This window comes from Lissotriton helveticus, chromosome 2_1 (genome assembly GCF_964261635.1).
Source record: "Lissotriton helveticus chromosome 2_1, aLisHel1.1, whole genome shotgun sequence".
In the NCBI taxonomy this organism is placed as follows: Eukaryota; Metazoa; Chordata; class Amphibia; order Caudata; family Salamandridae; genus Lissotriton; species Lissotriton helveticus.
In genome coordinates, this window is record NC_136059.1 from 193,641,247 (window position 1) to 193,654,402 (window position 13,156).

A 13,156-nucleotide genomic window follows, 5' to 3' on the forward strand; every position below is an offset into this window, starting at 1 on the left:
CCCTTATTCAGTATGTTGATGATTTGCTTATTGCTGCAGATACTGAGGAAATCTGTAAAGAAGCCACATTGTCATTGTTGCGTCATTTGTGTGAGTTGCACCACAAAGTGTCTCTCTCAAAACTGCAATATTGTCGACAAGAAGTGACCTACTTAGGTCATCTCTTATCGAAGGAGGGAAGGAAACTGACCCCAGAAAGAATTCAGGCAATAGCGAAATTGAGTGTGCCAAGAACACAGAGAGAAGTGCGTGCTTTCTTAGGCATTACATCGTACTGTAGACAATGGATACCAAATTTTTCGTTATTAGCCAAACCGTTGGTGGCATTAACGTGTAAAGATACACCCAATCCCATTCCTTGGTCTGAAGAGTGTCAGAAAAGTTTTTTTGAATTGCGCACAGCATTATGTTCAGCTCCTGTGTTAGGTACCCCCAACTACAGTAAGCCCTTTACATTGTATGTCCATGAGAAGGAAGGTTGTGCATTGTCAGTTCTGACTCAGTTGTTTGGGGACAAACAGCGTCCATGTGCATATTTTTCGTCGACTTTGGATCCAGTAGCTAGAGCGTTGCCAAGTTGTTTAAGAGCCACAGCGGCAGCAGCTGTTTCTATTCGACAGTCTGCTGGTCTAGTAATGAACAATACGCTAGTCGTGATGGTCCCACATGCAGTAGACACGTTGTTAAATAGAACCAAGACACAGCACTTAACTAGTGCTCGATTGTCAGGTTACGAATTAACATTGTTAACTAGTCATGTGCACATAAAAAGGTGCAACACTTTAAACCTAGCTACGTTGTTGCCAATTGTAGAGGAATTAGATGCTTCAGAACAGCATGATTGTTTTCTTAGAACAGAAGAAGAAACGAAAGGGAGAGTAGATCCAGAATGCGGCTGCCCGGATCCTCTGTCGGATGTACGACGTTACAACGCATACTATTACAACGCATGTTTTTACAACGCATTTTTTACAACGTAAAGTATACTACAACGCTATATTTTACAACGAATACTATTACAACGCATTATAGATTAAGTAATAGAAAAGTACTATTACAACGAAAACTGTTACAACGCATACTTTTAAGTGCTGGATAGTGTAGGAGTGCCATTTACTATTCTAACTCCAGGAAAGTGCATCAGTAGGGTAAGTGCTGGATAGTGTAGGAGTGCCACTTACTATTCTAACTCCAGGAAAGTGCATCAGTAGGGGAAGTGCTGGATAGTGTAGGGGTGCCACTTACTATTCTAACTCCAGGAAAGTGCATCAGTAGGGTAAGTGCTGGATAGTGTAGGGGTGCCAGTTACTATTCCAACTCCAGGAAAGTGCATCAGTAGGGTAAGTGCTGGATAGTGTAGGGGTGCCACTTACTATTCTAACTCCAGGAAAGTGCATCAGTAGGGTAAGTGATGGATAGTTTAGGGGTGCCACTTACTATTCTAACTCCAGGAAAGTGCATCAGTAGGGTAAGTGCTGGATAGTGTAGGGGTGCCACTTACTATTCTAACTCCAGGAAAGTGCATCAGTAGGGTAAGTGCTGTATAGTGTAGGGGTGCCACTTACTATTCTAACTCCAGGAAAGTGCATCAGTAGGGTAAGTGCCGGATAGTGTAGGGGTGCCACTTACTATTCTAACTCCAGGAAAGTGCATCAGTAGGGTAAGTGCTGGATAGTGTAGGGGTGCCACTTACTATTCTAACTCCAGGAAAGTGCATCAGTAGGGTAAGTGCTGGATAGTGTAGGAGTGCCACTTACTATTCTAACTCCAGGAAAGTGCATCAGTAGGGTAAGTGCTGGATAGTATAAGTGTACCAATGTGTATTCTGATGTGTAAAATAAATGAGACATGTGTTAAAAATGTGTACATTCAAAAAACATGTTTTATACCAAATTGAAAAAGAATCATTTATTATCTTGCCGTACAATCACATTTTTTAAATAATACAATAACATGAAAAATTTGGAAACATATGAAACAATCTCTATTTTATTTTTTTTAGAATCCAACTTGGAAGTTCCAAACCAGAGAAAACAATCAACCAACAACCAAAAGAAACATAAAGTAGAAGACCAGGAAGAGCAGCAAGAATCAAACACCAAAAACCCAAGGTAATTTATCATAAAAGTCACCTTTAAATCACATAATAATGACCAAAATATAGATATATCCATTTTTAAAAAAACAGAGAAATATCATCAAAATAGTAAGTGCTGTTTAATGTAAATGAGTCACTTTCAAATCGAACACCATCAAATTGAATCAGTAGGATTAATGTTAAATATTTAAAAGTTTACATTTCTTATGTAACCCAGTGAAAAGTGCTAGATTCTGGTAAGTGCTGGATAGTGTAGGAGTGCCATTTACTATTCTAACTCCAGGAAAGTGCATCAGTAGGGTAAGTGCTGGATAGTGTAGGAGTGCCACTTACTATTCTAACTCCAGGAAAGTGCATCAGTAGGGTAAGTGCTGGATAGTGTAGGGGTGCGACTTACTATTCTAAGTCCAGGAAAGTGCATCAGTAGGGTAAGTGCTGGATAGTGTAGGGATGCCACTTACTATTCTAACTCCAGGAAAGTGCATCAGTAGGGTAGGTGCTGGATAGTGTAGGGGTGCCACTTACTATTCTAACTCCAGGAAAGTGCATCAGTAGGGTAAGTGCTGGATAGTGTAGGGATGCCACTTACTATTCTAACTCCAGGAAAGTGCATCAGTAGGGTAAGTGCTGGATAGTGTAGGGATGCCACTTACTATTCTAACTCCAGGAAAGTGCATCAGTAGGGTAAGTGCTGGATAGTGTACGGGTGTCACTTACTATTCTATCTCCAGGAAAGTGCATCAGTAGGGTAAGTGCTGGATAGTGTAGGGGTGCCACTTACTATTCTAACTCCAGGAAAGTGCATCAGTAGGGTAAGTGCTGGATAGTGTAGGGGTGTCACTTACTATTCTAACTCCAGGAAAGTGCATCAGTAGGGTAAGTGCTGGATAGTGTAGGGATGCCACTTACTATTCTAACTCCAGGAAAGTGCATCAGTAGGGTAAGTGCTGGATAGTGTAGGGGTGCCACTTACTATTCTAACTCCAGGAAAGTGCATCAGTAAGGTAAGTGCTGGATAGTGTAGGGGTGCCACTTACTATTCTAACTCCAGGAAAGTGCATTAGTAGGGTAAGTGCTGGATAGTGTAGGGGTGCCACTTACTATTCTAACTCCAGGAAAGTGCATCAGTAGGGTAAGTGCTGGATATTGTAGGGGTGCCACTTACTATTCTAACTCCAGGAAAGTGCATCAGTAGGGTAAGTGCTGGATAGTGTAGGGGTGCCACTTACTATTCTAACTCCAGGAAAGTGCATCAGTAGGGTAAGTGCTGGATAGTGTAGGGGTGCCACTTACTATTCTAACTCCAGGAAAGTGCATCTGTAGGGTAAGTGCTGGATAGTGTAGGAGTGCCACTTACTATTCTAACTCCAGGAAAGTGCATCAGTAGGGTAAGTGCTGGATAGTGTAGGGGTACCACTTACTATTCTAACTCCAGGAAAGTGCATCTGTAGGGTAAGTGCTGGATAGTGTAGGGATGCCACTTACTATTTTAACTCCAGGAAACTGCATCAGTAGGGTAAGTGCTGGATAGTGTAGGGGTGTCACTTACTATTCTAACTCCAGGAAAGTGCTTCAGTAGGGTAAGTGCTGGATAGTGTAGGGGTGCCACTTACTATTCTAACTCCAGGAAAGTGCATCTGTAGGGTAAGTGCTGGATAGTGTAGGAGTGTCACTTACTATTCTAACTCCAGGAAAGTGCTTCAGTTGGTTAAGTGCAGTATAGTATAAGTGTACCAATGTGTATTCTGATGTGTAAAATAAATGAGACATGTGTTAAAAATGTGTACATTCAAAAAACATGTTTTATACCAAAGTGAAAAAGAATCATTTATTATCTTGCCGTACAATCACATTTTTTAAATAATACAATAACATGAAAAATTTGGAAACATATGAAACAATCTCTATTTTTTTTTTTTTTTAGAATCCAACTTGAAGTTCCAAACCAGAGAAAACAATCAACCAACAACCAAAACAAACATACAGTAGAAGACCAGGAAGAGCAGCAAGAAGCAAACACCAAAAACCCAAGGAAATATCATCAGAATAGTAAGTGCTGTTTAATGTAAATGAGTCACTTTCAAATTGAACACCATCAAATTGAATCAGTAGGATTAATGTTAAATATTTTAAAGTTTACATTTGTTATGTAACCCAGAAGTGCTAGATTCTGGTAAGTGCTTGATAGTGTAGGAGTGCCACTTACTATTCTAACTCCAGGAAAGTGAATCAGTAGGGTAAGTGCTGGATAGTGTAGGGGTGCCACTTACTATTCTAACTCCAGGAAAGTGCATCAGTAGTGTAAGTGCTGGATAGTGTAGGGATGCCACTTACTATTCTAACTCCAGGAAAGTGCATCAGTAGGGTAAGTGCTGGATAGTGTAGGGGTGCCACTTACTATTCTAACTCCAAGAAAGTGCATCAGTAGGGTAAGTGCTGGATAGTGTAGGGGTGCCACTTACTATTCTAACTCCAGGAAAGTGCATCAGTAGGGTAAGTGCTGGATAGTGTAGGGGTGCCACTTACTATTCTAACTCCAGGAAAGTGCATCAGTAGGGTAAGTGCTGGATAGTGTAGGGGTGCCACTTACTATTCTAACTCCAGGAAAGTGCATCTGTAGGGTAAGTGCTGGATAGTGTAGTTGTGGCACTTAGTAAAATAACTCTAGAATCTAGTATAAACATGAAAAAAAATTTTTTTTTTTAAATAAAACAAATTTCTAGAAAACATATTAATTATCTTTTCTGTTTTTATTTTTTTCAACAGATAATGTCAAGCCAGGCCACAGCTTCTTATATTAAATCCAGGAAAGGGAACAGACTTCTTCAACATTGTGGATATATATATTGTAATGAAAGAATAAGTGAACCAAGGAGACATTGGAGGTGTGTGCAATATTATTCTTCCCGTTGCAGCGGCAGAGCGGTTACTGTTGGTGACATCATAATAAAAACCACTGAACATAACCACTCTGCCTCTGCAATGGAGATAGAAATACGTCAAACAATTAACGAGATGAGAGATATTGCATCCACCTCCAATGAAACTCCTGGTTCTATTTTAAGAGAGGTTGCACAGCATGTCCCCAGTCATATTGCTTGCAATATGCCTATTATACCCAATTTGCGGAGAATTATCCAACGTAAAAAGCAGGCAAGTAACACAAACACAGTTACCCCTCAAACTTTTGCTGACATAAATATTCCTCATGACCTTACTCTGTCTTTCTCTAATGAACCTTTCTTACTCTATGACAACCAAAACCCTCTTAAACGTATTCTAATTTTTAGTACTCCCCGCAATCTTTTTAAGTTAGAGAATACTGAAATTTGGATGATGGATGGGACGTTTAAATGTACACTCCATCCATTCACTCAAATTTACAGCATTCATGCACAAATTAACAAAAATGTAGTTCCCTTAGTGTATAGCTTACTACCAGATAAGCAATCTGCAACGTACACTGAATTTTTGACAGTGATTAAAGAGAAAACATCAGGCAAAAGTCCTCGGAAAATCATAATTGATTTTGAATTGACTATGATCAATGTGATCAACAAATTGTACGTGGATACCCAAATTCAGGGGTGTTTTTTTCATTTTTCCCAGGCATATTGGCGTAAGTTACAAAAAACATCCCTGGTTACAGATTACTGCTCAGATAGTAAGCTTCAATTTGAATTAAAAAAATTAACAGCACTTTGTTTTGTACCTCCTGAAAGTGTAGACGAATACTACACTGCAATTTCTGAATCAGAATATTATGTCGAAAATGAAGAAAAATTGGCTTCCTTGTTAAATTACTTTGAGGACACATGGATTGGACATCTAAGCCGATCAGGTCGCAGGAGGAAGCCACGTTTCCATGTGGAGGGGTGGAACTGCTACTCAACCTGCTTAGAAGGAGGTGCTAAAACAAACAATGCCATAGAGGGATGGCACAACTCCTTCAGTCATACAATTGGTAAACATCATCCAAATTTCTACTCTTTTTTGAAAACTTTGAAGAAGGAGCAAAGTTTTCAAGAAACGAGACTTGCCCAAGCATTAACAGGTAGCCTAAATCCACGACCTTCTAAGCAAGCTAAGGAAATGTCTGAGAGACTATTGGGAGTACTTCAACAATTTTCGTTGACTGTGGCATTAGACTACCTGGAAAATGTTGCTAACATATTACATTTCTAATCAGTTTTCACAAATTTACTTTCCTGCTTTGATCTACAAAAATTTTCAACATTTAATGAAATTGGCATTTTTTTAAACATTTTTTTAAATTATTTTGTCGGGTTCTTTTACCTGAAATTTTTTTTTTCTTCTATTCCACATTTTTGTCAAAGAAGGCAATTCCACAGGAATATTTTTATTTTTCAAAAAAACCCTTTAAATCAGAAAAAAGTCAATTTTCTCCACCTATTTGCAAAAATATGATGATATCCATCGCATTTAAAATGGAGTATATTTGGTATGAAAACATTTTGAACAATCCTTTTAAAATATTCCTTCTTTTCTCACCACTTATTTTTTCCAAAGTGATGCTTTTTTTATCAAATGTTTAATATCTACAAAACATTGCTTTAAAGTATAATTTTATGACAGTATTTGTCATATATTCAAAAATTCGAACTAAACTTCATCTTGGTAATGTCAGTAATGCATTGTTCATTATAAGTTAATAATTATTTAAATGCCATAAAATTCCATCTATTTTTTTAACGTATTTAGTAAATTTTTGTTAAAATGATTTCTTTTTTTTATCCAAACATGGACGTCTTTCGAAATAAGTACGTCTTCGGTACACAAATCCTTAAAACATTTTCTTTTTTTACAAAAATAATATTTTTCAAAAAATAACGATTCCAACCTGTATTTTAATTAATTTTCTTATCATATATCACATCCTAACTATTATTATTCTCACTAACTAAGTCAAATCTTATCACATTCCAAATTAAAAAATATAAACAAAAACGCCAAGAAATATTTTTGAATTCCATGAACAAATACATTTGTAAGCAATGCATCAAATGTACGCTGCAAAAGCAAAAGTACAATATACAACAAAATAAAGCTCTGAAACGAAAAATTCCAGGTCTTAAATAAAATATGAGTCCCTTTTTTTTATCTCGTACAATTACAAATAAACATTTTTCAAATTTTCCAATATAAAAAAAAACGCCAAGAAATATTTTCGAATTCCAGACCAAATACATATTTAAGCAATGCATCAAATCTACGCTTCAAAAGCTAAAGTACAAAATACAACAAATTAAAGCTCTGAAACGAATAGTATCAGGTCTGAAACAAAATATGTATCACTTTTTTTATCTCGTACAATTAGAAAGAAATAGATTTATTTATCAAATACCTTGAGAAAAGCAATCATTTTGGAAAAAACAACCAAACTATCCTATTTCTCCACTTCCAATCTTCGATCGATAACTATATCTAAGTTACATCAAAGCATTAAACGTTCAAAAAGTTTTCAATAAATCAAACATATATACTTATTTTCAATCTGTATCTATTACATTATTTCTTACATAACCCGACATAGACATATGCAAGTAATATGTTCGGCGACATGCTTAAAACAAAATCTATACATCTTTTAATAACTACCGCAACCTCTCCTTATTCTTTCATTACAATATATATGTACATAATGTTTTTTACATTATAAAATAACTTTTTAAAGTTTCCTACCTGAGCGCAGATCAGCTTGCAGCTGCTTCCAGCAATCGATGCTATCCAAGATGGCCGCTAACGTCGACGTCAACGTAACAACGTCATCTAAAAAGTACCAAGATAAACAAAGGACTATTTGTTATACATTATTAAATAAAATATATGATATAATTATAATTATTAATTGGTGTTGTAAAATTTTTTAAAAATGTGAAATATGTTAATAAAAATCGAAAGTTTTTTTATATATTTTTTTCACAACAATAAAACAAATTTTTAAATAACGTTATTGTCTTTATATTTTTTTACTTCCTTAAATTTACTCTTAAAATAATGTATAAACTATCATAAATAATGTTTTTGTTCACTTACCTGTATGCTGGTCTTGTTTTCATCTTCTCTCTCCTCCATCTGTTCTTTTTCGACCTTACTAATCCATTACGTTGCTTTGTATAGAGCGGTCATTGCAATAAAAGAAGGACTAAACCTTCCATTGAAATCAATGTGAAAGCGTGGGAAACATTTCAAATATGTTTCTTATTGTATGTGTATCATTTTTAAAAAGTGATATATATTTTAAATAAATAATTTATCAATAATAATTTTTTTAAATAATAATATATTCCTTCATAAAATAAAAAAATCATTTTTATAATTTAATTTTTATTTTATTAATAAAAAAATTAACAATAAAACATTAATCACTTCAAATAGTTAAAACATTTATATTTTCGTAAACCTTAAATAATTATAAATGCTTGTATTAAACAAAATTGTAACATTAATGCAACATTGAATTTAAATAATTAAATAATTTACTATAAATATATAATGTTCACTATTTATATTTTAAACATTTACTTTTTCTAAAAGGATACCTGAGTATTATTTCTTGTGGTAATAAATTTTTTATCTTCATGTATCCAATATATTAATTAATTAATTAAAAAAAAATTAATATAATATATATATAAAACATTTTCATTTTATAAAAAGATACCCGAGTATTAATTTTTTTAACATTAATCCAACATTGATTTTAAATAATTAAATATTTTACTATAAATATATAATGTTCACTATTTATAGTTTAAACATTTACATTTTCTAAAAAAATACATGAGTATTATTTCTTGAGTTTATAAATTTTTTATCAACATGTGTCCAATATATTATTTAATTAATTTAAAGAAAAATAAATATGATATATATAAAAAATTACATTTTCTATAAAGATACCTGAGTATTACTTTTTTAACATTAATCCAACATTGATTTTAAATAATTAAATAATTCACTATAATATATATAATGTTCTCTATTTATAGTTTAATCATTTACATTTTCTAAAAAGATACCTGAGTATTATTTATTTTATTAATAAAATTTTTAGCAACATGTATCCAATATATTATTTAATTATTTTAATAGAAAAATAAATATATTATATATATAATACAATTACATTTTCTAAAAAGATAAATGAGTATTAATTTTTTTAACATTAATCCAACATTGATTTTAAATAATTAAATATTATTCTAAAAATATATAACATTCATATAATGTTCTCTATTTATAGTTTAATCATTTACATTTTCTAAAAAGATACCTGAGTATTATTTCTTTTATTAATAACATTTTTATCAACATGTATCCAATATATTATTTAATTAATTTAATAGAAAAATAAATATAATATATATATAATATAATTACATTTTCTAAAAAGATACCTGAGTATTCATTTTTTTAACATTATTTCAACATTGATTTTAAATAATTAAATATTTTTCTAAAAATATATAATATTCATTTTTTATAGTTTAATCATTTACATTCTCAAAAAAATATACCTGAGATTTAATTTTTGTAATATTAATCACATTTTTTAATTAAATTAAAAATTAATAAATTTACGATGTAAAAACATGCGTTGTAATAGCAGTTGCGTTGTAATAGCATGCGTTGTAAAAACATGCGTTGTAATAGTTTTAGCGTTGTAATAGTCGCGTTGTAATAGCATTTCGTTGTAATAGTTGCGTTGTAAAGGTAGTTTCCCCCTCTGTCAAATACCTAAAAATACCCATTTGTCCCCTTACTTGCGCAAACTTCACTGGCTCAGAGTGGAAAACCGCATAAAGTTTAAGACCCTAAACTATATGGTTAAAATAAAAGCAGGCACTGCACCCAAATACCTTCAGGCATTAGTGCACCCCTACATTCCTAATAGAAACTTACGGTCACTCTCAGCAGCAACATATTGTGTGCCCAGATTCAAGTTTTCCAGAATAGGAGGGAGATCTTTTGCCCATCAGGGTCCTTCTATGTGGAACACCTTACCCATCCACATACGCAAAGAGGAGAGTTATTCTAAGTTCAGGAAAGAAATAAAAGCCTGGCTGTTCGATCAATAAATCCGAATGACCCCGACGCTCCACTCTCACTTGTTTGCTGTGTCTTTTGGCGCCGGGAAACCCTTTTTGGGTAGTTGTTGCGCCTTACAAGTTTATAAAATAAATAAATAAATAAATAAATAGATCTCTACGATACTCCTCTTGCTGAATGTGATGGTACATTGTGGGTGGATGGTTCATGCTTCAAGCTCCCGAATGGTGACACGACTGCAGCATATGCTGTCACGACTTTGCATACAATTGTTGAAGCTGCACGTATTCCACATAATTCAGCTCAAGCAGCAGAGTTGATTGCACTTACAAGAGCATGTGTGCTGTCAAAAGGAATGAAAGTGACTGTCTATACCGACAGTCAGTATGCATTTGGTGTGGCTCATAGTTTTGGACGACTGTGGAAAGAACGTGGATTCCTGACTTCGCATGGAGCTAAGATTCAGCATGGTCAGTTGGTGAATGAGCTTCTTGAATCACTGACCATGCCTATAGAGAGTGTGAAGTCCATTCAAGCTGAGACCACAGAGAAAGAGTTGAGCATGTGGAGAGCATATGTGCTTGCAGTGGTTACAATGGCTCATGGAATGGCTCATATCAGCGTGAAAGGGATTTGCAAGTTGTTGGCTCCAGTATGGCAAAATTCAGGAATTCCCAAGTGTGCAGAGAATGTCGTCAAGAATTGCATGGTGTGTCTGAAACACAATCCTGGTAGGGGAACCCCAACTCCAGCTGGTCATTTTGCACCTCCTACGTATCCGTTTGAGGTTTTGCAGCTAGATTTCATTCATATGGAGAGGTGCAACAATTTAAAATACGTACTCGTTGTTGTTTGTGCCTTCTCAAGATGGGTAGAAGCATATCCCCTAAAAGACAACACTGCCTTATCCACAGCTAAAGCCCTTGTGAAAGAGTTATTCCCCAGGTTTGGAATGCCTAGATCTGGAGTGATAATGGGAGTGAATTTGTGGGTGGAGTGATGAAGAGAGTGTGTGAAGGGCTAGGCATTCAACAAAGGTTCCACGCTGCAAATCACCCCCAATCAGCTGGATTAGTAGAATGTTATAATGGCACGCTTAAGTTAAAACTGGCCAAAATCCAAGCGAGCACAGGTCTTAAATGGCCTGAGGCTCTACCCTTAGCACTCCTATCCACCAGAATGACTGTGCATTCACGAGTAAAACTTAGTCCCTATGAAATCGTTTTCGGCCGCCCGGCCAACATATGGGGAGTGCCAAGGCCCACTAAGTTCAGCGAACTGGAACACCCTGTTTTGCTTGATTATCTGTATGAATTGACGGCTAAATTGCGTGTTTTGCATCAACAGGTTCACCACACCCTGCCTCCGGTCTCCGAGACTCCAGGTCACGCAATCGACCCTGGTTCCTGGGTCCTCGTCAAGAACTTCCAGAGAACCAAAAACGACCAGCCCAGGTGGACCCGACCGCACCTCGTCCTTCTTTCCACAAGATCAGCAGTTCGAGTGGAGAGGAAGGCGAACTGGATCCACAGGATCCATTGTAAACGGATCCCCCTGCCCCTGCCATATGACCAGTGGGTCCAGAAGGGTGTCGCCGACTCAGAAACTGAAACTGTACCACGCTTTCTGCCCTTCAGTGATGCACGAGTAAAAGGAACATTTACTGAACAAGAGAGCGAGAAACTTTTGCAACCAGCTGTATCACCGTCAATTCCATTGAACACTACAGAGCCTGAACTCCTGTTTCAGGATCAGAAGGTACCCGGGAAAAAGCCCTATAATTTGAGGCCAAGACCTATGGACAAATAAACAAAACCTTTTTTTCACCTCCAAGTACTATTTTTGAAAGTGCAGCTCTCCCATCTGAGAAACTTGCTCATTTTTGTTTTTCGAACCGCCATCCGGGTTCCGCTGCAAGGGCCGCGATTGCCCAAAGTCTTTTGGGGTGCAGCTGACGACGTTAGGTCGGCAGTTCTGGTTGGTCTAAGGGAGTTGCCCTGGACTGACAGAAGCATTCCTTAGCAGAATCAACCTCCCATCGCGGGCAGCACTTTAGAGAGGATGGAGTTTCTCGAGATGGAGAGACCTGCCAAGGAAATGAACTTTAAACACAAGATTTGTAATATATTGACAAAGAAAAGCTTTTTGATATTGTGCATTTTCATGCTATTCAGTGTGATGATATTTTTAATAAGTTATGTGTTATTCTCTTTTCGAGTAACATTTGCACCCACTACATTGCCTATACCTCCTCCTTCTACTGTTTCCCCACACTCTTTTCAACCCCTTCCTGCACACGAATCAGCTAGGAGATTAGAGTTTATTAACAACTCCTTTGTTCAGCTCTTGCACCAACACCAACTTGTAATGAACACGACTAACTGTTGGGTGTGCGGTCTTATGCCTCACACAACGGATAAAGGTATCCCTTATCTGGTCCTGCCATTTAGCCACAATGGTTCTGTGTGGGCATACAGAACAATGTTCATATATGCACATGAAATCTACCCCCTACGTTCTGTAACAGACAATCCTAAAAATAGTGCTCTAGTTAAGGGTATAGTAGATATGATTAAGGAAGGTATTTCTTATGAGACTATCCCGAGAGATGAGACACTAGTATATATAGGATGGAACATAACCGGATATGGAGCTACTGTGAGTGAGAAACAGCAAGCTAAGAGATCTTCCCCGATTTGGATTGTACCCCACCAGGGTCATCTGTGTCTGCAAGGTAATGGCACGAATCCCAGAGCTCAGTTAGGGAAGAGTGTCTGCACTAAAACGTATGTTTTTGCAGCCCAGACTTCCCCTTCGTTTTTAGCAGCTAAGGGCACCTATTTCATCTGCCATGATAGAGCCTATACATGGTTGCCCCCTGACTTCTCGGGCTCATGTTTTGTTTCGTTCCTGTTGCCTCCCACCTACACAGCAGCGGCAGATTCCCACAAGACAAGGATAGTTAGAGGTGTCTTGAGCAAAGAA

The 13,156-nt window shown here is 36.3% G+C and overlaps 2 protein-coding genes across 7 annotated transcripts in view; both read left to right on the plus strand.

The window, feature by feature from the left end:
* The window catches only part of LOC144819281 (uncharacterized), a 752,536-nt gene that overhangs the window by 48,213 nt on the left and 691,167 nt on the right, over positions 1–13,156 (plus strand). Inside the window, exon 1 of one of the 6 annotated variants that reach the window (XR_013607257.1) lies at positions 4,023–4,147. The exons of the other annotated variants lie outside the window; for them this stretch is intronic. The gene's annotated coding sequence lies outside the window, so the exon portion shown is untranslated. Of the gene's footprint in view, positions 1–4,022; positions 4,148–13,156 lie in introns of those variants that run through there. 6 annotated transcript variants of the gene reach the window in all.
* Positions 4,868–6,653, plus strand: LOC144819280 (uncharacterized). The gene has a single exon (XM_078677245.1). The coding sequence runs from the start codon at positions 4,868–4,870 to the stop codon at positions 6,281–6,283; it is 1,416 nt and encodes a 471-aa protein (XP_078533371.1). The 3' UTR covers positions 6,284–6,653.